Source organism: Mus musculus, chromosome 6, assembly GCF_000001635.26.
Source record: "Mus musculus strain C57BL/6J chromosome 6, GRCm38.p6 C57BL/6J".
NCBI lineage: Eukaryota > Metazoa > Chordata > Mammalia > Rodentia > Muridae > Mus > Mus musculus.
In genome coordinates, this window is record NC_000072.6 from 134,608,942 (window position 1) to 134,635,857 (window position 26,916).

General features: G+C 45.7%; 1 protein-coding gene across 1 annotated transcript; it reads right to left on the reverse strand.

The window, feature by feature from the left end:
- Positions 1 to 265: 265 nt before the first annotated feature.
- On the reverse strand, positions 266 to 23,547 carry Mansc1 (MANSC domain containing 1). The gene is made up of 4 exons (NM_026345.4): positions 23,275 to 23,547; positions 12,792 to 13,108; positions 8,376 to 8,516; positions 266 to 1,910 (listed from the first exon to the last, which is right to left on the reverse strand). The coding sequence occupies exons 2-4, from the start codon at positions 13,009 to 13,011 to the stop codon at positions 1,027 to 1,029; spliced, it is 1,245 nt and encodes a 414-aa protein (NP_080621.1). The 5' UTR covers positions 13,012 to 13,108; positions 23,275 to 23,547; the 3' UTR covers positions 266 to 1,026.
- Between the last annotated feature and the right edge of the window lie 3,369 nt (positions 23,548 to 26,916).

Genomic DNA, 26,916 nt, shown 5'->3' on the forward strand with positions numbered 1-26,916 from the left:
GAGGCAGGAAGATCAGGAATTCAAGACCACCCTTGGCTCCGTGGAGAGTTTGAGGCCGGTCTAGGCTACGTGAGGCATTGTCTTAAACAAATAAATAACAAAAAACCGTCGTCTCCATGGTGGACTAACACTCTGCTAAGATCCTCCCTAAGGAACTTCTTTGGTCATTGGTGGGAAGAGAGGTCGTAGGTTTTCAGCATGGGGTGCCTGCTTCCCCACTCCCTCACTTTGCTGATGGGAAGAAATTGAAAGCTATCCAGCTGGCTGTGCCGCCAGAACAAGAGATTTATTCAAATATTTAATTGGAGGAAGATACATCTGGAATGAATTTTATTGGAATTCATATAAAATAAAAAAATAAAAATAAAAGAGGACCCATTAAAACTCGTATCAAACAGTTGCCATTATCTGGAATGGGGAATAGTAATGAATCAGAGCTCAGATGTCCTAAACCAACAAGCTGTCTTGATCTAAAGCCAGATACTACGTTTCTAGTTTATATTTAAGTATACTTAACATTCTAGTTAGGAATTATTTTCAGCTACTATGTTACAGACAGATCACTCAGTAACTTAACTTAGTTTCTTTTAACCCTTCTTCTCTTCCTCTTTAAAAAAAAAAGCCAAACAGACAAACAGAAAGTGGTTGGACTGAGGGATGGCTCAGAAGGAGATGGCTTGCCTAGCATGCAGAGGACCCTGACCTGTATGTAGTATTGGGAAAAAAAAAATTAAAAAAAATTTTTTTAATTAAAAATCCAGACATGGTAGTGAAAATCTGCAATCCCTGAACTCAGGAGGCAGAGGCAGGAAGATCAGGAGTTCAAAACCAGCCTGGGCTACCTGAGCCTGTTTCGAAAAGGAAAAGGAAGAGGAGGGAGAGGAGGGAGAGGAGGGGGAGGGGGAGGGGGAGGGAAGTAGGGCTATTCTTCAAGATACAGTTCCTGCTGAGACCGGCTGGGCAGAAGGGACACAGGTGCGATTGGCAATGAGTTCTTACATGAACTAAGAGATACCGAACTTGTCTTTAGATGTCAACATAGATCCCGTTGATCAAGTAGTCAAGTCTTGAATACCGTTTCCTACGGAGGGCTTCAACCAGCATCCTACCCAAGAGGACGAGACCTATTACCAGAAACAAAACACCACAAAGGAGGGTCCCAATGAGAAGCCACTTCTCAAATGAAAGGCCATGCTGGCTTTTTGGACCCTTGTTCAGCGATGCGCTGCCTACACTGACCCTCCTGTCCTCCCAGGAAGCAGTCTTGTTTGTAATGGAAGACTCTGAGGTTGAGCTTTTCCCGTGCCTCGGGTCTGAAGTCAGCGTAGAGCCTCCTTGAAAGGGCATTGTTTCTAAGATGCCTTTGGAGTCTGTATGTGCCTGAAAGGTGTTAGTCAAAGCTGCCTGATGTGTAACCACGGGTGTAAAACTTGTAGACCCTGGGACTCCTGGGAGCTTCGAGGTCACGGTGGTGACAGGTGATGCTGTGGTGGCCTCCTTCTGCTTCAAAGTCTTAGCTGTCACTGAAATGCTGGTCAACAGAAGCTCAGGCTTCAGGGTGGCAGAGACGTTACGGAGGGGAGCCACAGCTACAGTGGTAGGTGGAGTCGGCACAGTTTTAGGGAGCAGATGAGCCATTTTTAGTTCTGAGGGAAGCTGTAAACTCTGAGAATGGCTTTTTTCTTCAGGGAGCTGCATGCTTGTTTCATCAGCCTTGATGTGTTTGCGCAAGTGCAGGGGGGCTGTGGACTTCAGAGAAGATCTGTCACTCCAAGACAGGCCGGTGGGCTTTGGGTAACCTGCTGGGGTACGAAACCCAGGGGTGGCTCCTGGTGACGAATGGTCAAGTAAGAGAAACTCTCCTTGTGTTAACTGTTGGAGTGATGAATTAGCGCTGGTCAGCGGAAAATCTGAAAGTATAAAGAAAATCAGAAGAAGAGTTAAAATGTCCATGGTGTGTATGTATATAGTACAAATGTTTGCTATGTCCCCAGACTCGATACCTGATGCACGTGCTGGTGAGTTGGTTGTTGTTGTTTTGTCAATTTATAGAAATCACAGTCACCTGGGAGGGGGAGCCTCAGCTGAGAAAACGCCTCCATCAGATTGGCCTGTAGACAAGTCTTTCAAGGCGTTTTCTTGGTTAACGATTGATATGGGCAGACTTGGCCCACTGTGGGTGGTGCCACCTCTGGGCAGATGGTCTTGGGTTGTATGAAAAAGCAAGCTGAACCAGCCATGGAAAGCAAGCCAGCTTTCCTCCAGAATGTCTGCACCGGTGCCTGCCTCTAGGTTTCTGCTTTGACTTCTTCCCTCGGTGATGGACTGTGATCAGAATATATAAGCCAAATAAACCTCTTTCTCCCCAGAGTGCTTTTGGTCAGTGTTTTATCACAGAAATAGAAAACAAGCTAAGAAAAGGGTGTGTGTGTGTGTGTGTGTGTGTGTGTGTGTGTGTGTGTGTGTGTGTGTGTGTGTGGAGAGATAGCTCAGCAGTTAAGAGCACTGACTGCCAGAAATCCTGAGTTCAATTCCCAGCAACCACATGGTGGCTCCCAACCATCTGTAATGAGATCCGATATCCTCTTCTAGTGTGTGTCTGAAGACAGCTGAAGTGTACTCATATAAATTAAAAATTAATCTTTAAAAAAAAGAAAAAAAACAAGCTAAGACAGACTGACTGACAACTCTCTGTATGTGTGTGTGTGTGTGTGTGTGTGTGTGTGTGTGTGTATACACTTGTGCATACATGCTAGAAAATGAACACAGAGCCATCCTGTATATCTCAAGCATGCACGATATAACTAAACTACACCTCAGCCTCAGATACTGGATATTTCATCAAAGCATGTATAAAATAGAAAAGTACACGCTAATTATCACACAGTGTCTCTTTACCTCGCGGTATGGTTTATTTCTAGCCCAGTAGAACAGAAGAGAAGAGACAGTGAGGGTGGGGGTGCCCAGGCTGTGTGAGGAATAGGTGGGAACAGCGGGAAGGCTGGGCAAACACCCTGCAGAAGGCAGGAGGGTTAGGGAGAGAAAGACAGCAGCAGAGCGGGGAGGGCGGGGAGGGGGGGCGCGCTGAGCAGGATGAGGACTGGCAGGAAAGACGCTGTGTGAGGCAAGCTTTCTGCCAACTGCCACAGCGACAGGTAATCATGGAGACAGTTAGCCTGGTCGTGGAACAGGTGGGAAACAGTGAGAGAGGCCTCCGGAAAATGAGTCAGGGGGACCAGAACTGGTGACAGGCCTTGAACAGTGGGGATGGTTTCACAGAAACAGGAAGGGGCGGGCTTCGGGATCTGGACTCCTTGAGGAACAACGAGCCAACGAGCCAAGAGCCAACAAGATAGCACAAGGTAAATCCAAATAAAATCAGGGGTGGGCGGTTCAGAGTGTTATCAGAAGAGGGAGGCTATCAGAGACTTGCCTTGGACTTTCAAAGCTTGGTGTTAATAGAGCAAAAGCCTTAGGTTATGGGAATGATGTTTGAAACCAGAATGCCCACACTGGATATGACAGACCAGCTCCCAGAGAACAATCAAGGGGGGTGGGGGGTGGGGGGTGGGGGTTGCTCTGAGCCACACACAGCTGTTTAACCACAGCTCGAACTGGAAAAGCTCGTTAAGGCAATCAAGTGCCTCGAGAGATAATTTGAATTGCTCAGTATTAACTGCGCTACTTGGCTGTTTTGATAGTATTAGCAGGGCAGGCAGGTTGGGGCTGGGAGTGTAGCTCGGTTGGTAATGCCCAGCATACACGAAGCCCTGGACTCAACCCCCAGTATCACATAAACTGGGCACAGTGGAACACACCTGTAATCCCAGCACCCAGGAGTTGGAGGCAGGAGGGTCAGGTGTTCAAAGCCATCCTCTGCTACACAGAGAGGTCAAGGCCACCCAGAGTAAATAATACCCTGTCTCAAAAAATAAGAACTGGGCAGGGAAAAAAATAATGAGGAAAAAAAAAGAACTGCAGGAAACAGTGGAGGTGTCACCCTCCTCGCCTCTTTTCTTCTTAATGTCCCTCCATGTCTGTTTCTAAAGTAGACCTCTTATGACTCCTAACAGATCCAAGGGCAACTGCAGAGGTGGGATAGCTTGGAAATGCTCACTAATCCTCATGCCCTCCACGGTTCTTAATTATTTGCTGCTATTATTACTTTTAATATTATAAGCATTTATTTATGGGGAGATGGAGGAAGGGACCCAGTGTATATGTGTGGAGGTCAGAAGACAACTCGTAGAAGCTTGTTCTCTCCTTGTACCACGTGGGTCCTGAGACTCAAACTCAGGTCATCAGGCCTGGCTGCTGGAGCCTTTACCCACTGAGCCATCTTGCTGGCCCTATTTCATTTGTTTGAGACAGTCTCAGATAGCTCAGGCTACTCTTGTTTGTTTGTTTGTTTGATTGTTTTTTGGTTTTTCGAGACAGGGTTTCTCTGTGTAGCCCTGGCTGTCCTGGAACTCACTCTGTAGACCAGGCTGGCCTCAAACTCAGAAATCTGCCTGCCTCTGCCTCCCAAGTGCTGGGATTAAGGCTCATCTTGAGCCCCAGATCTGCATGCCCCAACCCTGCTGGCATTATTGACGTGTATCGTCCCACCAGGCTACAAGAACCTTTACAAGAATCACTTCATTCATCTAGGACAGGGTTTGACATCAGTGGCCAAGTCCAGCCTGCTATCTACCTCCGTGTGCCCTGCAAGCTGTGACTGAAGTTTACATTTTTCAATGGCTGAAAATAACCAACTTTGGACATGTGAAAATCGTACACTCCTTGAATGTTACTGCTCTTCAATCAAGTTTTACTGGTGCCCAATGTGTTCATTTATTGATATGGTCACCATGGCAGCTTTTATACAATAAAGGTCAATGGTGAATAGATATAACTGGTTGCACACAGCCAGAGCGCTTCAACCCAGGCCTCCAAAACCTAAGAACTATTTGACATCAAGACAGAAAAGCTGCCCGACATATGCTCTAGGCTACCTCGCTCTATTCTAAAATGGAAGTAGGGGCTGGGTGTTGTAGTGATGCCATTAATACCAGCACTTGGGAAGTAGAAGGGTCAAGAATTTACTTACAGTCACCCTCAGCTACATAATGAGTTCAAGGCCAGCCTGGTTTACATAGACTGTCTCAAACCACTTCACTTCCCCCCCCCACAAAAATCTGGATATTTGAGCTTCCTTTTTCCTCTGACAATTCCTTTTTCCTCTTTCTCAACATATATATGTATATATGTGTGTGTAACTTCATATATGTGTATATATGTGTGTGTGTAACTTCATATGTGTGTGTATCTTCATATATGTGTATATGTGTGTGTGTAACTACTACAGGTGATGTCACATTCATACCATCTGTATCATAAGGTATTTAGTAAGAATGAGGACTCAGGGCTGGGAGTGTAGCTTATAGTATGTATGGGCCCCAGGGAGGATGCACACAAAAGAAACAAATATACCTCAACATGTTTCATTTTTAAAAGGGGGGAGGGGCATCAGCTAGATGGCCCAGCAGGGCTGCCAAGCCTGGCCTGAAAGGCCTGAGTTCAGTCCCCTGGACCGATCTGATAGGAGAGAACGGACTCCCACAAGTTGTCCTCTGACCTCTACACTATCACTATCACTATGGTGAGCACAGCTCTGCACACTCACACACTAAATAAATAAAGTGTTATAATAAAACACTTAAATATTATTCTAAAATAAAAAACGAGAGAGAGAGAGAGAGCGCAAGACCATTTAGCTAACTGACCTGAGGTCTGTTTGATACTGTAAGTTAGCTATATCCATTGACAAGAACGACCGAAACAGCTGTTTGCTTTCTCAGACCTGTGACCTCAGCTGTAATAAAAAGCAAGCACCAGTCCGGTCTGATAAGATACAAATGTTGGCAAAAAGCCTAGAACCTCACAGAACCCTTCACACCTGCTCCTCCCACCTCGCCCACTGCTGTTTGCACTGGGCGGGGCTTCTCTCTGGGGCTTGGGAAACAGCCCTGGGCCTTAAACGTCTTTAGAGTTTCGTTTTTCAAGGGATTTTGCTGAGTTAAAAAAAAAAAAAAAAAAAAAAAAAAAAGAACCAGAGGCTATTGCTTGGAAACCAGCTAAGCAAATAGATTTCCAATTTATTGGATTTCTGAATTCTCCCATTCTTACAGAGCTTGGTAGAAAGATATATTGCAAAACTATTAAAGACAGATGAATGCGAAGCTGCAGTGCGTTTATAGCCCGAGCAGAGTCCACTGTCATCTTTCAAAGTGTCAGTCTGTAAATATTAGTCAGCTGGTTACAGGAAATAAAATTCCTTCAGAAACAAACCACCGAACAGATATTTACATTTCAGTTCAGTTCAAACAGGATAATTTATGATCAGTGGAAGAACTCAACCCGCAAACGCGATAGATTTATAAATTGAATTAAGAACATAACTTGTATACATCCTGTAGGAATGAATACACTGTCCTCCGCATGTGACCAGGATCGGGTGTCACTGCCAAGAACCACCCATCCTTCAACCTGCTCTGTGCTCATGATGCCCCCTGGTGGCTGCCAGCAGAACAGCTTGATTCCAGATCTACCTTCTTATTCTTATCCTTACAAAGTTCCTACACAGACCCACTTCCCTTTCCTCTCATCTCCACTGGCCAGCAGCTTTATCTTGTATTTCTTCTTTCATACACTATAAATCCATCAACTCTACAGAAATATTATGGAAATTGGGAAAGTTAATCTTCAATTGTAATTTATATCACCATGGCAGATCATTCAAACAATCTGTGCTCTGTGCACCCATTTCAGGAAGTGTTTGGCACACTGGATTTCCCTGGTTCTGGAACAAAATTCAGGCATCCCTTCTCCCCCACTCAGGAGACAAAGCACACACCCAGGTGCTCCAGACAGTTCATCCCACAAAGTACCTCAATTTAACAGGCAAGAAGGGGAACACTTTACTCTATTCTACTTCCTGACTCTAACATTACTGTCCTTCAGATCAGCCAGTTCGCAAATGGTGGCCCCACCTGTCAGATGTGCTATTCAAAAACTAAACCTCAGCCTCCTTGTGTCCATTTTCCTGGCTACCAGCAAGCCTTGGAATCTTACCTCCTTCTATCTCCTTTAATCTCCCTGGACATCTTCTGCCTATATCTTACTTCCCAAGGAACCAGTTTTTCCATTTTCCTACCTCCTGTGGCCTCAGAGTAGTTCTAAAAGGAGACACCGGTGGGCTCTAAGAAGTCTCCTTAAAGACATACTGGAAGCACACAGCCTGAGTCTCAACACTCTAGAGACAGAGGTAGGCAGAGCTCTCTGAGGTCAAGACCAGGCTAGACTACATGGCAAACCTGGCAACCTGAGATCTGAGCAAGATACCCAGAATGCACACAGAGGCGGAAAGAGAAGTCCAAGTCCATAAGGCTCTCTCTGTCCTCCACACATGCCAGGTCATGTGCACACACACACACACACACACACACACACACACACACGCACACACACATACATAGTAACAGGAATTTTTTTAAAAGACACCATGGAGCATGGCTACCCCAAAACTTCCCTCAGCATTTCCCTTCTCCATATACAATAAAACCTACCTCCTCTTCTGGATGTCAAACGCACGAGTGACCTGGACTCCCTACCTCCTCACACCACACACTCTGTATGGCTTACTACGCCTCTTGGGCTCAGAATGAACGTCTGCTCTTCAGACATTCCAGACCCATTCCACCTAAGGATCATGGTCCTGGGAGATCTTCTCTGTCTCCTCAGATCTGGCCCCTGGCTTTCCAGATCTCAATCTAGGGGTTACACCCTCACCGATCACCTAATTTAGGGGGCCACCTTGGCAATTATTCTGTGGGGTTATCTTAACCCTGCACATCACTTGTGACTCCTCCACATTCTTCTCGAGCGTGTGTTATGACTACCATCTCAGCTCCCCCAAAAGTCAGCTTGAGAAACTAGAACTGTGGTTTTTATGTTCAGCACTTCATCCCTGGGATATAGAAAGTGTGCCGAGGCAAAGGAAATGCTAAATAACATTCTTTATTTATTGACTAAGTGAATAAATAGAATATTAACAATCAACTGGGCTACCTGGGAGACTTCGTCTATTTTAAAAAGAAAAGTGCCCATAACAGAGCTATGCACTTTTAATAATATGAAGGTAAAAACAAAATTAAAAAAAAATACTGCCAGATCGCATTATAGAAAAATATATCTTTAGTTTAATGAATTTCAAATCATGAAATATTTATGAACTTTTTTTTTTTGATACTTAAGAATCTTACAGGACATCTTCCACAGCCGCCAAAGCTCTACATAATTTAGTCACCAAAGACAGAGAACAATGCCTTTCTTACCTCTGATGAGCCTGTAGGTCACAAGGCCCTTGGCTGGCTTCAGCGGACAGGCATCCTCGCTGGGACAGAAAAACAGGTAGCAGTTGGGCTGTCTGTCTGTCTTCCGGGTGTCAAAGATCATCAAATTACATGCCTTGTCCCCTGCAATGAAAGACTTGTAAGCACAATTTTGAAATAGAACTTTCTAGATTGGGGCAAGATGGAGGCGCTGTAAATACTGGGTACTTCCTGCAGAGTACCTCTGCTCACTTGGCTTCTTCGCTGACCCCTCAGATAACTTCCTTTCCCTAAGTATAGTGACACCTGGTCGGCTCTAGAAGCCTGAGTTAAAAATCTTAGAAAGGCCTCCCCCTCCCCTTTTTTTTCAACTTAAAATCATAGTATCTGTTTTTTGCATATGGGTGCTCTGCCTGCATGCATATCTATGTACTGTGTGCATGCAGTGCTTGCAGAAGCCAGAAGAGGGCGTCAGACCTTCTAGAACTAGTGTTACAGATGCTTGTGAGCATGGTGTGGGCACGGGGATTCAAACCTGGGTCCTCTGGAAGAGCAGCCAGTGTTCTCAGCCACTAAACTTCCCACACCAAATTCTAGCAGCACCTTTAGTTCTCCAGAGATAGATCTTCCAGATGTTAAGACATCTCTTAGGGGCTAGGGGTTAGAATCCTGGCACCTACAGGCTTCAGCCCCAGGTCTAGAGGATCTGATGTTGTATTCTGGCCTCCTTGGGTACCAAGCACCCACGTGATAAACACACAGATAGGCAGGCAAACCACCCAGACGCATAAAATAAAAATAAAACTGAAAAACAAAGACGGCCACAAAAGACATGTTTTAGCTAGGTGTGGCGTGGCGGTATGGTATAGTCTTGAGGTAATCCACAGGACTCAGGAAGTAGAGGCTGGACGAACAGGAGTTCAAAGCCATCCTCGGCTCCATACTGAGCTTGAGGCCAGCCTGATTGTAAGAGATCCTACGTCGAAACGACAAACTCTGCTCACCCGGAGCCGCGAAGGTTAATGTCACTGAAAACCATGATCGGTTTGAGATGCCTGTGGTAGTCAGTGAAGCACCCTCCTGGGTGAGCCCTTCCAGGAAGGCTACATGAGGAGTTTGAGGCTATCGGGAGCTATCTAATGCCCTGCCTGAAACAAAAGCTGAGCACAGTTGTACATCCCGTAATCTCAGTACTCAGGAGGCAGACGCAGGAGGGTAATCACCAGTGCGAGGACAGCCTCATGTACACAGTGAAACACTGCTCAAACAACAACAACAACAACAACAACAACAACAACACGCAAACCATTTATACAAGACAGAAATCTTATCTGTGAGGACTGAATGCCGGCTGTGTGGATGTTTCCTGGCAATGCAGAAAAGCAGATATTTGTCCTGAATGCCAAGAACAAGGCGTTTCCTACTTTATTTTACAGTGAAAGTACTCATACAGCTTTGCCACCCATGGACCTCAGTTCACAGATTCTATTTTACTTATTTATTTATTTTTAGAGATTTGTTTATTTTATGTATGTGAGTACACCATTTATTTTATGGTTGTGAGCCTTCATGTGGTTGTTGGGAATTAAATTTTAGGACCTCTGATCTTTCCGGTCGGCCCGCTCGCTCAGTCCCTGCTCGCTCTGGCCCAAAAACTTATTTATTATTATATGTAAATATACCATAGTTATCTTCAGACACCCCAGTAGAGGGCATCAGATCTCATTACAGATGGTTGTGAGCCACCATGTGGTTGCTGAGATCTGAACTCAGGACCTTTGGAAGAGCAATCAGTGCCCTTACCTGTTGGGCCATCTTGCCAGCCCCAGTTCACAGATTTTAGACTTTCCCTTCATGTATTCAGCAGCTAAAACTGCGATTTTAAAGTACCTTGATAATCTGACAATAGTCATAGACTGTAGGAAAATGCACATTAACACAAAGACACAAAATCTCACCTGCGATTGGGGGTTTACTACTTATCTAAGAGCCTAAAAGAAGACCATGCTAGTTCCGTTTGTTCTCCCATCACCAGGACAAAATAACTGATGTGAACAACCCGGAGAAGACAAGCTCTGTCTGGGCCCACAGTGCCAGAGGCCTCACTCTAGGCTGACATTCAGGCTGGTAGGGAACTCCATTCCTGACGGCTCGGATGCCGGGAGTACATACATGCCCACCTCTATTTCACTCGATGGCTGTCTCAACGACTGTAAGATCAGTGCCTTAGCCCCTGAGCTTTTGAGGCTTCTTGTAGCTGCTTGTATTATGAATGCTAGTTATGTTCCCTCAAAAACTGCTTACATGAGAGGGTCTGTCTGCACGTAGCTTCTGGGAACCTGCCCGCAGTTGGTAAATAAAGATGGCGGCAGCCAATAGTTGGGGAGGACAGACAGAGGCGGGATTTTAGGGTTTCCCCAGCTTAGGATAGGGAGAGGAAGAGAGGCTTCATCATGCTTTAGGAGAGTGTGGAGAGAGGAGAAACACAGAGGCCGCCATGGGGTAGAGAAGGAAGGAGAACACCCTGCGCTCTGGGCCAAGAGAGTGCTGCCCAGAGGGCTGCACAAATGGGTCTGGTGCCGCCAAGATGGAACATAGAAATTAATAAGTAGTAACTCAGGATATCGGCGGGGCTGAGGGTAGATTCTAGCAACATAGAGGCTAGACAGTCACTCAGCTATTGGTCTGCTTTAGGTATATTAAAATAAGAGACTGTGTGTGTGGGGCGGGCAAGTTTTTTCATTCAGGGATATAAACCACTGAGGAGGGTAGCAACTCCACACCAGGATTTATTAATAACTATTAATTCAACAGCTTCTATGTGGACATTTACAGAAGTACAGAAAGTAGGATTTAAGTTAAATCACCGTGTTGCCTATAAACCACTGTACCACAAAGCAGACTGCTGGGTTTGAGGTCATTAAAGGGTTACCTCCCATGAGCATCTACTCCAGGGTCGCTTCCCACACCAGTTCTCCAAAGCCCTGACAATAGCTGGATATCCTGCTATTCAATTCAACCCACTTCTGAGTCTAACCTGCAGGGCTTAGCCCCAGGCTCCATAGGCTTAAGGGTTCCATCCTGAGAGCCTCCTGTCCCCTCAGAAGCCTGTGGCAGGGGGGCAGGTCTTGGGTTACCTGAACTCTGACTGGACAACTACAGATTCAGAGGTCGCTGCAGCCCTGCCCCTCCCATCTGATAAATTGCTAGTATGACCCATAGAACTCTTACATTGTAAGATGAAGGACACAAATTGTTTGTTTTTGTACATGGACTTACTACCAAATGCAGGGCCTTCCTTGTATAAAATATAAAGAACACAAATGAACAGTTGGATGAAGGTGGACATAAGGAAAGGTCTAGAAGGGTCATGATTGCAGAAGCGTCTGTCCCTGTGGACCTGGGGTATGCTACCTTCCTACCACACATAACACACACACACACACACACACATACACACGTTCACCCACCTACCTCAGAAGCTCCCCAAAAGTCATCCTTTAGGGACCTATATGCCAGCGTCACTGCATAGGTCTAATCAGTTTAAGTCAGTGGCCCTTTGGTTCCATGTACTCCTCCCTGGAGACTAGGGCACAGGGCTGACCAGGGTTTGCTCTTTCTGATGACTAGCAACATCTAGAACAGTCTGTGGGCCTGTTAGGTAGTCTCAGTTAGCATAAATGAGTCATAGTTGAGTCAGATTTACAAAAATGAGACTTGTGCCTGTCACTCATACATTCCAAGAGTTAGGAGCTCTGTGCCACAAACACAGGACAGCCTTCGAATGTTATCCCAGATGCCCAGGAGGCTGATGTAGGAGAATCACGTGGATAAGGCCTGGGTGGACTACAGAATGGGTTTTAAGGCAGCCTGACAATTTAGTGACACCCTGTCTCGATGAAAAAGTTAAAAGAGCAGGGCTGGAGAGATGGCTCCTGGTTCAGAGCAATTGCTGCTTTCACAGAGGACCCTGCTCAACCGGCAGCTCATTAGTAGCAGGGTCAGGGGATCTGACACCCTCTTCTGGCCTCTACTGGTACTGCATGCACATGGCAAATACTCCTACACATAAAAATAGATCGTTCTATTTTAAGTAAAAAAGAAGGCTGGGGGAAAGAGAGAGCTGAGTGGGAGAGCTCTTACTGAGAATACTTGTTCATCTGAGGAAATAAAAGCAACATTCACACAAGGACCTGAGACAAAGGCTAGGTATACGATCCTTATGCCACAGCATCACAGAGAGAGCAACTTAACACAGCACTAGGGTGGGATGGTGGAATGTACTTGTGGACAGTCTCCCAGCCACTGCGTCACTTGTCTTTCTGATCCACGGAGAATCACTGGTGCAAACGAACCAGCCACACCGTTCAGCCACCATCGTCACAAAGCCCACAGACCACGGCAAGCTGAGCCGCCTACCTGCTATGTCTTTTGTTGAACAGCAGGCACCGATACAGTCTTCCTGAGTTGCCAAGTGTATGGGCTCATTGCCTCGAATGCCTTTTGAAAGCGACGATTGGATGTCAATGACAACGTCTTCTAGACTCTTGGTGAGGCAGTTCTGACCAGCAGACGACCTTGGTGTCAGGAAGGAAATGACCAGCAACGAGTAAGCCAAGCTGGTTCCCCTGAAGAGCATTCTGAACTGTTGCTTAGTCTTGATCTCTCTGCAGAGACCAAGGATGGCTCTTCTGGTCTCAGTTTACTTCAGGAAAATTGTACAGATTGCTTTTTCTCTAGAAAAAAAAATAATAAAGAAAGAAAGCTGAAGCAGGAGGATCGCCACGAGTTCAAGGTCCACCTGGGCTACATAGTGTGAGTTATAGGCCAGCCTGGGCTACAGTGTGAGATGGCTCAACAGGTAAGAACACTTGCCAGGTTTGGATTCTAGCATACTTTTTTTTATGGCTCACAAACTGCCTATAACTCCAGCTGTTAGGGATCTCACACCCTCTTCTAACCTCTGCATAGGTACTGGCACAACACACACAGAGACACATACACACATGGAAAACAAAACATCGCTTTGAAAACAAATAAGAAACAGTAATAATAAATAAAGGCTGAAAATACCTATGAAGAAGTATAAACGGAAATCCTGTCTGCCTGTGAGTTCGGGAATCCTTCATCACCTTGCCCTTACCAACCTGGAGGAGAAAGGCCATAAAACTGTTGGCACCTGAAGCAAGGCTGGTAGCTCAGCACACAGCCCTCCTCAGTAATAGCGATTCACATTTAAAGCCATCTGGGAGAGGCCGGCATTGACTGTGCTAAGCAACTCCCACAGGGTGGTCCCCTCTTGAATCCTTATACCAGCCCTGCAGACATTGCTTCTCCTTATGCCAAATGAGAGGCAGACAAACCTAATGGTTGAACTCTAGGAACTGGTTAGTTAGCATGGGGAACATTCTGGCTCTGATAAGGGAAAACTTAGGGGCAATTATCTTTTTTGATATCCCCCTTTAATACAAAAGTTTAGCTACATAAGTGATACATGTTTGTAACCAAACCAGAAAAACATACAACTCTAGAAAACTCAAGACTGTGTGGAGTACCTGGTTCTTTAAGGAAAAACCAGTATGAAATTGCCAAAGCCATACCTCACCCACCCTCACATTTCCAGAATACATATTTTTGGCTTAATGCTGAATTGCTGCTGCTGCCTGCGCCTGCCTGCCTGCCTGCTTCCCTCCCTGCCTCCCCGTCCCTCCCTGCCTGTCTTCTTTCCTTGCTTCCTTCTTTATTTTGAAGCAAGGTCTTACTATGTAGATCAGGTTAGCCTGGAACTCAGAGAGATCAGCATGCCTCTGGCCTGCTACATTTTGGAAGTGTGTGTGTGTGTTATGTACATGTGCATGGCTGAGCAGATGAGGTTATTTGATTAATAAATGTCCGCCCGTAGGCTCATTTGTTTAAACACTTGGTCCCCAGTAGATGGTACTGTTTTGGGGGGAGGTTATGGAACCATTAGGAGAGGCAACCTTGCTGGAGGAAGTCCATCTTTAGAGGTGAGCTTTGACAATTTACAGGTTTGTTCTGCTTCCTGCTTTGTCTTTCTCCCTCCCTTCTTTCTGGCCTCCATTTTCTCTCTGCTTTATTGTGTGTAAATAAAGATGTAACCAGACAGTTTCCTGGTCCTCCAGCCAAGTCCTGCCTATCTGGACGTTACAGAGTCTCCCTCAGGGATTGTAATCCAAAGTAACTTTTTCCTTCTGTAAGTTGCTTTTGTTCGTAGTGTTCTACCACACCAATAACAAAAAGTAGCCAGTACAGTGTTCATGGCCCTACACGTATGTGCGGAGGTCAGAGAGGATGTGGGTGTCATAATCTAGCACTCTCCAGCTTATTCCCTGGAGCTGGGCTGGCTTGCTGACACCTCTCTCCCCCTGCTTGCCCCCACATATCCAGCGCTGATGTCTCTGTTTATGGTATGCCCAGCTTTTTATATGGGTGTGGAGGATTCAAACTCAGCTCCTCATATTTGAGCAGAAAATGCTTTTACCCACTGACCCATCTCCCCCAGTTCCAAGTTTCTGCTTCTTTAGCCTTTCTTCGACCATGATCTCCTTCGGTAATCTAAGGAAGCGAAGGCCCTATCCTGACAGAATGCTCTAAATACATAAGATGGGCTGAGGGTGCAGAGCAATGTTACAACAGCAGCCACACAGCATTCCTTAAAGCCCACCGGAAACTGCTTATTTTATCAAAATCCGTTTTAGGAGCTTCAGATGGAACTCAGCTGGCACTGCTCATACAACAACCACGAGATCCTGTGATTCCTAGCATGGTATACACAGGGCCTGGGTGGCACACACCTACAATTCTAGCACTCAGGAGGTAAAGACTGGATGACTGGACGTTCAAGGTCCTTCTCCAATGCATAGTCAGTTGGAGACAAGCCTGAGGTGCATAAGGCCGTGTCTCAAAACAAACAAAAACAAACAGGCAAACAGGAGGGATGTGTGTGTGTGTGTGTGTGTGTGTGTGTGTATATGTGTGTGTGTACGTACATACATACATACATACATACACATTTATATAAAACTCTAATGAAGGAAATCAAAGACTACGTAAATGGAGAGAAAGCCCATGGTTGTAGTAGGAAGATTATTATTATGGTATCAGTTTTTCCCAATATCATATATAAATCCAAATCCAGTAAGTTATTCGGTGGGTAACAACAAAATGCTTTTAACAATTTAGGTGGAAATGAAAAGAGCCGTGAAAGTCAGCCAGCACAGTAGTGAAGAAAACCAATATCAGCAAGCCACCAATCCCTCATCCAGTGCTTGGTGGAAAGGTACAGTTCAGAAAAGTGTTCTAGCCGGGCATGGTGGCGCATGCCTTTAATCCCAGCACTCGGGAGGCAGAGGCAGGTGGATTTCTGAGTTCTAGGCCAGCCTAGTCTACAAAGTGAGTTCCAGGACAGCCAGGGCTATACAGAGCAACCCTGTCTCAAAACAAAACAAAACAAGCAAACAAACAAACAAAAAACAGAAAAGTGTTCTGGCAAAAGAAGGGACAGATAGCTTAACGGAACGGGAGGGAGCCTAGAGGGCAACATACACAAACATCCGACTAGTCTCTGGCAAAGGTGCAAAGGCAATTCAACTCTAGCACCTCTAGCACCGGGGGGGGGGGGGGTGGGGGGTGGGGGGGGTGGGGGGGGGGTGAGGGGGGTGGGGGGGGGTGCTCGCTGGAGAGAAAGCCTGGTGCTAAGCAGCACTCGCTGTTCTTGGGCCCAGAGCTCAGCCCCCAGCACCCACCCTACGGGGTCACAGACACCTCTGAGTCCAGCTCCAGGGCCCCTTTCTGGCCTCTGCACACATGTGTGCATATTCACATACAAACACATAAATAATAATAAGCCAGAATCTTTTTTTTTTTAATGGTGTTAGAACAACGGGACAGCCAGAAGTAACAAATAAACAGAGACACAAACTTTTTACCTTTCAAGGAGATGAACTCAAAGTGAATGAAGCCCTAAATGTAGAACACAAGTCTGTGCAATTCCAGGAAGTAACAGGGGACAAGTCTTCATGCTCTTTGAGTAATTGAATGCTGCGGGTTTTGTTTGTTTGTTTGTTTGTTTGTTTGGTTGGTTGGTTTTTTTTTTTTTAGAGACAACAGCAGAAGCACAAACCATAAACAAAGCTGATTTTTGTTTCATGTCTATTTTATTTTACCTGTATGAGTGTTTAGCCTGCGTGTATGTGTGTGGATGTGGACCGCGTGCATATGTGGTGCCTGCAGATGTCAGAAGAAAGCATTGGCTCTCCCTGAAACTGGAGCTGTGGATTGTTGCAATGCCACCATGTGGGCGCTAGAGCCGAACCTAGGTCCTCTACAGGAGCAACAAGTGCTCTTACACTGAGCTATGTCTCCAATCCCTATTCAATTAAAAAGAACAAAAACCCCTAACACTGCTGCTCTATAAAAGCCACTGTTCTTTCCGCGCGCGCGTGTGTGTGTGTGGTATGTGTGTGTGCATGAGTGTATGTGTACGCACGTGTGTGGTATGTATGTGTGTGGGGGTGGGGTGGGGGTGGGGTGGGGGGTGCACGTGCCTGTGGGGAACTGAAGTTCAGAATCTTCCTCAACAGCTCTTTTTTCTTCTGAGGCAGGGTCTATTAATCAAACCCAGAGCTTGCCGATACAGCTAATCTTTCTAGCCAGCTTACTCCAGAGATCCCGCAGGTGCCCTTCAAAGGCTACCCAGCCTTCCCAGCACTTCTGTGGGGTGGGAATCCAAGCTCCAGTCCTTATGTTTGCCTGGAGAGTACTAAGTCATCACTCCAAACACAGAAAAATCACTTGTAAGACAGCTGGCTGGTAAAGGCCTGCCATCCAAACCATAGCAAGAACTCTTAACAATAAGGGGAAAACCTAAAAAACGGAGTCAGGCATATGAAGGTATAGATCCTTAATTTCAGTACCAGGGGGCAGAGGCAGGCAGACATCTATGAGTGTGAAACCAGCCTAATCTATATATTGAGTTCCAGGACACCCAGGACTGTATCCTGGGACACTGTCCAAAAAACAAAAAAGCCCAGGGGGAAAAAAACCCTACAAACAACCCTCCTCCCCCACCCCCACCCCCATAAAAACAAAAAATGGGCAAAGTAATATATCACCAATAATATATATATATGTATATGTATGTATATATATATATGCATACATGTATATACACACACACATATATACATATATAGACAAGCATACTTAAAATGTTCAACATTGTATCACCAAGGAACTGTGATTTGAATCAGCACTGAGACACCACTACACATCTATTAGAATGGTAAAAATCTGAGAAAGCAGCAGCACTAAATGCTGACTGGGGTGTGAACCAACCGGAACTCCCATTCCTTGCTGGTAGGAATGCAAACTGGTATGGCCACTCTGGAAGAAGTGTGACTGTGCCTTACAAAGCATAAAGGTCATCTCACAGCAGAATCCAGCAAGCTGTCCTACAGGTACCTACCCAAAGGGATGAAAAATGGTGTCTAGAGCCTGGGGAGAGAGCTCAGCTACTAGGAGCAGATACTGAGTTGTCAAATTCCAGCTCCAAAAGGATCTGACAACCTCTTCTGGCCTCTTCAGGCACTATGGGCTCATGACCCCTGCTTCCACACACACCCACACTTAAAATAAAAATTTTGAAAAGCTAGTTTCTACACACACACACACACACACACACACACAATCTGTACAACATTCTTCAAAATTGCTCAGCACTAGAAACAACCAAGTTGCCATTCCATAGGTGAACAAATAAATAAAACACATTATATATTTAAATATTGTTCAGCCAGAACACCAATGGCTTATGCTCTAAGATCAAGAATCGACAAATGTGACCTCATAAAGTTGCCTTCTGTAAGGCAAAGGACAAAATGGCAACCAACAGATTGGGAGAAGATCTTTTACCAAGCCTACATCTGATAGAGGGCTAATATCCAATATATACAAAAAACTCAAGAAGTTAGACTCCAGAGAATCAAATAACTCTATTATAAATGGGGAACAGAGCCTAACAGAGAATTCTCAACTGAGGAACACCAAATGCCTGAGAAGCACCTAAAGAAATGTTCAAAGTCCTTAATGATCAGGGAAATGCAAATCAAAACAATCCTGAGATTCCACCTCACACCAGTCAGAATGGCTAAGATCAAAAATTCAGATGACAGCAGATGCTGGCGAGGATGTGGAGAAAGAAGAACACTCCTCCATTGCTGGTGGGATTGCAAACTGGTACAACCACTCTGGAAATCAGTATGGCGGTTCCTCATAAAATTGGACATAGTGCTACTTGAGGACCCAGCTATATCACTCCTGGGCATATACCCAGAAGATGCTCCAACAAGTAATAAGGACACATGCTCCACTATGTTCATAGCAGCCATATTTATAATAGCCAGAAGCTGGAAACAACCCAGATGTCCCTCAACAGAAGAACGGATACAGAAAATGTGGTACATTTACACAATGGAGTACTACTCCGCTATTAAAGACAATGGCTTCATGAAATTCACAGGCAAATGGATGGATTTAAAAAATATCATCCAGAGTGAGGTAACTCAGCCACAAAAGAACACACATGTTATGTACTCACTGATAAGTGGATACTAGGCAAAGAGCATGGAATACCCATGATTCAATTCATGGACCACATGAAGCTCAAGAGGAAGGAAGACCAAAGAGTGGATGCTTCAGTCCTACTTAGAAGAGGGAACAAAATAATCAAGGGAAGTAGAGGGTGGGAGGGACTTGGGAGGAAGAGAAAAGCAGGGGTGGGGGGAGAGGTGAAGAATCAGGTATGGGAGGAGATGGAGGAGATGTACAGAGGGTCAGGAAATTGAACAGAGGTGTACAGCAATGGGGGGTGGGGAGCTGGGGCAGCAACCAGAAAGTCCCAGATGCCATGAAAGCAAGAGCCTCCCAGGACCGCACGGGGATGACATTAACTGAAATACCCCACAAAGGGGAGGGAGAACCTATCGAGACCATATCCAGAGGTTAGGCATGGCCCGGTTGAGGATGGGGCCACCCACCCATCTCCTAAATTTTATCCCAGAATTGCTCCTGTCTAAAGGAAATACAGGGATAAAGAGTGGAACAGAGACTAAAGGAAAGGTCATTTAGAGACTGCCCCACATGGGGATCCATCCCATATGCAGACACCAAACCCAGACACTATTGCAGATACCAAGAAATACTTGCTGACTGGAGCCTGATACAGCTGTCTACTGAGCTCTGCCAGAGCTTGACCAATATAGATGCAAATGTACACATCCAAACATTGGACCCCAATGGGGAAGTTAGGGCAAGGACTGTAGGAGCTGAAGGGGTTTGCAACCTCAGAGGAAGAGCAACAATATCAACCAACCAGACCCCCTAAAGCTCCCAGGGACTTAACCACCAATCAAAGAGTACACAGGGGGTACCCATGACTCCAGCTGGATATATAGCAGAGGATTGCCTTATCTGGCATCACTGGGAGGGGAGTTCCTTAGTCCTGTGGCGGCTTGATGACACAGGATAGGGGAATGCTAGGCTGCTGAGGCAGGAGTGGGTGGGCAAGTGGGGGAGCACCCTCATAGAGGCAGGGGGAGGGAGGAGGGGCTGGGGGCTTTTTGAGGGGAAACTGGGAAGGGGGATAACATTTGGAATGTAAATAAATAAAATAACCATTGTTCAGCAATGAAGGGAAATGAAAGCCAGTTGGTGCACACCTTTAATATCAGAGGCAGGTGGATCTCTTTGAGTTCAAGGCCAGCCTGCTCTAGAGCAAATTCCAGGACAGCCAGGACTACACATAGAAACCCTGTCTGGAAAGCTAAAAAAGAGAAAAGAAGAAAGGAAGGAAGGAAGGAAGGAAGGAAGGAAGGAAGGAAGGAAGGAAGGAAGGAAGGAAGAAGGAAGGAAGGAAGGAAGGAAGGACGCAGAGTTGTCAAACAACAGAAAGATAAGGAAATCTTTAGTAGTCTATTGCTAAAAGAAGCTAGTATGAACAGGTTTGGCTCCGAGTTTGACTCTAAATATCTCCTGATAGTCTGGGAAAAAAAACAAACCAAAATATCAGCCCTGGGGCTGGAGAAACGGCTTTGAGGTTAAGAGCATTGGCTCTTCTTCCAGAGGACACAGTTTTCAGTACCCATAAGGTAGTTTATTTGGGTCTGTCACTCCAGTCCCAGAGAATTTGATGGCCTCTTCTGGCCTTCTCAGGAAATGCATTCAGGTGGTGCACAGACATACATGTGAGCAAAACCCATAAACATAAAAGAAGGATAATTTTTTTTTTGACATAGTCTCACTACATAGCCCTGGCTGTCCTGGAGCTTACAATGTGGGACAGACTGGCTCCAAACTCGCTGAGATCTGCCTGCCTCTGCCTCCTGAGTACTGGAATTAAAGGTATATACCACCACATTTGGCAAAAACGAATATTTTAAAACCTTAAAAGACATATCAGAGCTTACCAATAGGGGAAGCGGGATGGACAGGTGGAATACAGGTCCTTTCAGCTGTAAAATTATTCTGTAAGATACTGCAATGGATACATGTCTTTGCATATCTACCAAGACTCCCCTCAACTATAAAACATGCCAAGTGAACCCTGTGTGAATAATGAACTTTAGCTGGTAAACGAGGTTATCATACAAAGCCAGTCTATGGTAATAGAACACAAGTTTAATACTTCCCTGGTTATTACCACTTCTGTGGACAATAAAATGGGAAGATGCATCATTTTCACATGCCAATCTCTATGTACTTTATACAGACCATGACCTTAAATCCACACAAGAAATCCAGGACAGCCCAACTTAGGCTTTAGGTTAGCCTGAGCTACCTAGTAAACTCCAGGCCAGCCTGGAATACAGCCTGGAGACCTTTACTCAAAACACACACACACACACACACACACACACACACACAGAGAGAGAAAGAGAGAGAGAGAGAGAGAGAGAGAGAGAGAAAGAGAGAGAGGCCTATTTTTAATTCAACGTCCAGGTAAAACAACAGAACAATTGTGTGCTGTATGTGTGCTGCTTTATTAATGGTGAAAATGAGTGGAGGATCAAGCAACTGCTGCAGTTTTGAAGCAGTGCTGAATGCAATCCTTTGAGAGTTTTGTAATGAATAACACCTACAAAATGTAGCTGTGCGTTCTAGTGGTGGCAAGTCACAGTCGCTGCTAACCCTACTATGGCTTTGCCTACGTCCTTCTTGACAGAAACGCTGCTTTTTCAGTTAGAGGAAAGGGAAGTAATAAAGTTTCCCAAAGCTCACAGACTTCCTGAATTCTATCCATGGAGCCTCGAGAGGGGAAAGGAAAGGGAGGAGAGTCTGATATGGCCTGTCCTCGCACAGGCGCGCTTGCACAGAAACCTGAACTGTGGGAGGAGACAGCAGGAGACAGCAGGGGCTCTGCTCTCAGCATCTTTACAGTGACTGCTGCTGAGCAGAGAGCACTGTCCTTTGAGGTGGCTCAGTGGGTACCGGGGCTTGCCACCAAGCCTGGGGATTGAACTCTATCCCTGGGAACCATATGGTGGAAGTAGAGACCTGATTCCCACAAGTTGTCCTCAGACCTACATATATGCACCAGGGTATAAACACATGTGTTCATGTGTGCACATACAAGTATGTATATTTTTTTAGTCTTAAAACCAAAAATAAAGCTAAAAAGAAAAGTAATCCCAGCACTTGGAGGCAGAGGCAGGAAGATTTCTGGGTTCAAGGCCAGCCTGGTCTACAGAGCTCATCCCAGGTCAGCCAGAACTACACAGAGAAACCCTGTCTTGAAAGGCCAAAACCAACCAAACAACCCCAAAAAGGTATGGGCGCAGTGGCACACACCTTTAACTACAGCACCAAGGAAGCAGAGGCAGGCAGATCTTGTGAGTTTAAGCCCAACCTAGTCTAAGTAATGAGTTCCAGGCTGGGCAGGGGTACACAGGGAAATGTAATCAATTAAATTAACAAATAGTTTCATTAGGGATATCCAACAGCTCTTAGGTGACTTAGATCTTCTGGCTTTTTTGATCCCTGATTAAGAATTACATATTAGGGTTGGAGAGATGGCTCAGAGGTTAAAAGCACTGACTGCTCTTTCAGAGGTCCTGAGTTCAATTTCCATCACCCACATGGTGGCTCACAACCATCTGAATTGGGATCTAATGCCCTCTTCTGGTGTGTCTGAAGGCAGTGGCAATGTACTCATAAATAAAATAAATAAAAAGAATTACATATTAGCACAATTGTAGTGCCATTAGTTCATGAAGTTATCTAATCCACTAAAGGTGTGAAGCTCAACTTAATCCTGTTGAAAAGGGGGACAGAGACATAGAGAGAAGAGAGCTTGCTGACTCGCTCAAACTTAACTTGTATGTAACTATTTCAAGTGTTGGCAATCATTTACAGCATACTATCAAGAAGTCGGTAGGTAACTCTCCTCTCCCCGTCTCTGTTTGCCTCTGTCTCTCTGTCTGTCTCTGTCTCTCTCTGTCCCTCTCTCTCCCTTCCCACCCCCACCCCACCCCCACCTTTACAGAGTATCACACAGCAGGTTGAATAAGGAAAAGGGAAGAGAAAGCATAGGAGAAAACATGGGAACTTTTTCCGTCCTTTGAGCAAGTACATGCTACTCCCTGAATTGCTTCAGCCGCCCTCTGCAGACAATTTGGAGCTTGTGCCATTTATAGCAGGTGCTTTCAAGCCCGCCCTACCATCTGTTTTGGGGACTATCCAGGCCAGCCCCCACTTTGCCCAAGTCTGGTCCCTAGGGTCGCTTCGGGGTGGTTGCTGGAGCTGGGCCCCGGAAAGGAACGGAGTTGTTCCCACAAGGGGTCGCGTCTACCCGAGGCCAGCCAGAGGCGGAAAGAGACGCCTTTACCTGCAAGCGAGAGACCCCTGTGGCCCCCGCGGCGCTTGGGCCCAAGGACAGTTAGGTCGCTTTTGCAAAGAACCAGCGAAGCGGCGCAAGGCTCTGGGGAGGATCGCAGGGGATGCTCCGCAGCTCCCGCACCGGTCCCGCAGATTTTGTCGTGACCAAGTTCCTGCTTCCGTCGCAGCGACTGAAAGTTTGCACGGGGGAAGGGCGCGTCCCTGCCCTGCAACCCGGAGCTGCTTCCCAGGCAACATCCAGCCTGACCGCCCCAGCCGGGATGTGCGAACCTAGCCGCCAGATCCCCAGCACCCAACGCACTGAGAGCCACTAGAGGGGGAGGATTGACTCTCGGGGTCACCAAGGGTCTTAAACCGTGCCGCTCGGCCGCGGGGAAGCCATGAAGAGCAAATGCACAGGTGCTGATGGGGAGGTCACACACCCAGGTGTACTCCCGCTCCACGCTGGGTCGCAGTCTTCTTGTCTTTAGCAAGCAACCACAATAAGCGCTGCTTTTTGTTTCCAGACGTTATCTGAAGGCCTGGCCGACTTGGAATTCTTTGGGTACGCAAGGACGACCTTCAACTCCTGATCCTCTTTCCTCTACCTCCAAAGTGCAGGTGTCACAGGGGTTCACCTCCACTTTCTGTTCAAGGACACCTTCTTGGTCAAAGATCACAGAGCATCCTAATTTGGGCATAATTAGGAGAGTCTATTTCCACAATTGGGGAACGGGAGGGGCTCAGTCACAGCTGGCAGTTCTCCAGCTAACTCTGTAAGGCACATGGCTTTTCCCGGGATGTACTGGGTTGTTGTTGCTGTGTGTTGTTGTTTATTTTGGCTTTTTTTTTCTTTGAGACAGGTTCTCACCTGTCTGGTCTCCAGCTCCACGTGTAACTGAGTATGAACTTTTAAGTCCTGATCTTCCTGCCTCTACCTCCCAAGTCATGATTTGTTTATGAGTATGGATAATAACGACGAAAGCAGTGCTGTCTGACACAGCTGTTAAAATGACATCCCTAAACACTTAGCGTAGCACTCTGGCTTTATGGTGGTTTAAAAGTATTTGACTAAAATGTACTTCTTAGCCGGGCGTGGTGGCGAATGCCTTTAATCCCGGCACTTGGGAGGCAGAGGCAGGCAGATTTTGAGTTCGAGGCCAGCCTGGTCTACAAAGTGAGTTCCAGGACAGCCAGGGCTACAGAGAAACCCTGTCTCAAAAAACCAAAAAAAAAAAGTACTTGTTGCCAAATAAATAGAAACGAGGCTTAAGTGGTTAAGTTATCTCTGACTGCTCCCTTCACTCCTGTTTGCATATAACCCCAAACGAATAAAACCTCATTAAGAGACTGATGTAATCCAGTCTAACTTTCGGCGCCATCTTCACATTGGCTGGGGCGGAAGAGTTTTGAAGCCGCAGTTATAGATGATTGTTCTGGGCCTGTACAGTCAACACATAAGCTGGCTTTAACCAGTAGCTGCAGGAAGTATATGTCGTCAGAGAAAGCTTGTGAACAACGGTCCATTGTGTGATACCAACTCGGGGCAGGTAGAGGGTGACCTACTTTCCAGTTATAGTAATGTTGCCACAGCTTGGTACCAAGGAGTAGCCAAGGAAAACTAGACTACAGTGTGGATTAATGACTGCGCTGGGGTAATTTTCTTGCAGCAACAAGATGAAGTGGATGTATATTCTGTCTCTGTAGATGATATGAAGTGTGTGTGTGTGTGTGTGTGTGAGTTTGTGAGTGTGATGGGAACTAAGCAAACCTCCACTATTAGGAATTTCAGATTGCACAGTATCTTCACACCTGCCTGTAATCTCTGACCTCAAGACTCGAAAGCAGGAAGATCAGGCCAACCTCGGTTGTTGCATAGACTTCATGTCTCAAACAACAAAGACATGTCCGCGTTAGTGTTCTGCTACAATGGTCTTGTTATATGTTTGTCTTGAATTACAGCAGTGAACACAGGTCACTGATGAAAATGGTGGCTTAACAAAAACTTCCTGGAGTTGGGCCTGGAGGCACAGGTTTACAACCCTAGCTAAAAGTTAAGATAGGAGAATCACAAGTTTAATGGCTGTCTTAGCTAAGGAGTGAGTTTAAAGCTAGCAGACAATTTAGTGAGACCCTGTTTCAAAAAAAAAAAAAAAAAATTAGTAAAGACACCAAGAGCTTGAGAAATGGCTAAGGGTTCACACTGATCTTCCAGAGGACCCAAATTTGGCTCCCAGTACCACATCAGGCAGCTAACAACTGCCTGTTAAACTTCCTCTGTATAGCCCTGGATATCCTGGAACTCACACTGTAGACCAGGCTGACCTCAAACTCAAAGATTCAGGGATTAAACTCCTAGTGGTGGGATTAAAGGCGTGCACTACCACTGCCCAGCTTCTATTAAACACTATGTTTTAAGATTTATTTTTGTAGGGCATGGTGGCACACACCTCTGATCCCAGCACTACAAAAGCAGAGGCAGGTAGGTCTCTGTAAGTTCAGGGCCAGCCGGGTTTACATAGTGAGTTTTGGGACATACAAAGGTACACAGTGAGACCCTGTCTCAAAAAAGTGTGTTCATGTATATGAATGTTTGTCTGAATGTATGTATATATACCATGTGTGAACGGGCCTAGTGCCCTAGAAGGACAGGGGAACATATTGAATACCCTGGAACTAGAATTACAGTGGTTATGAACCACCTTATAGGTGCTGAAAACTAGACCTAGGTATTTTGCAAGAATAACAAGTACTCTTAACCACTGAATAATCTCTTCATCTCAAAAAAAAAAAAAAAAAAAAAGGTTAAGGACTGGATATATATAGCTCAGCGGCCATGTATTTTCCTAGCATGTACAAGGCCTTACTTTCAATCCACAGAGTAGTAAAAAACTGTAAGAATAAACATTTCACATTGTGTTGATAATGAAACAGATGTTTAACTTGCAATCAAATCCACTGCTACCTCATTGCATGATGGGGTTTTGTTATGTTTTTTTGAAACAGGGTCTTGTTATAAAGCCAAGCCTAGCCTTGAACTCAAGATCTTCCTTCCTTAGCCTTCTGAGTGCTGGGATAATGTTACACCCTGCACTGCTCGGTCCTGGAAACCTGACTAAGGTATGGAGAGAATGAAGAAATGCCAACTAAGGCGTCTCAAAGGATGGCCCTCCAAGAAGATGTATGTAAACCAGATCCAAAAAAGGAGAAGGTCAGCTAGCCAAAGAAGGAGGAAGAGGAAGAACAAAAAAACCCCGAGTAATTCAGAGAGAGGGAACATGATCACTCGGGGATCAGCCCATCTGGCAGGAAAGTCGCCTGTGTACATAAAGGAAGAGAACACATTACTCAGAATACATTAGTATCCTGGAAAAGTCTCCCTTTTGCTACATGGAGAATGGATTAAAGGAGATGAGGTCAGAGACCTGACTTCCAAGAAACGAAAGAAATGATGGGCCTTAAACTGGGCATGGAAATAAGGGAGAAACTAAAGAGACAAACTCTCTAGGACTCAGGGACTGCTTAGATGTACTGGTGAGGCCAAGGAGACTTTTGGATGAGAGACTGGCTAGCTGGATGTGTTGGGTAATAAAAGGGAGAAAGATCCAGGCTTGGGGAGGGGGGTCACAGGCACAAAGGAAAAAAAAAAAAA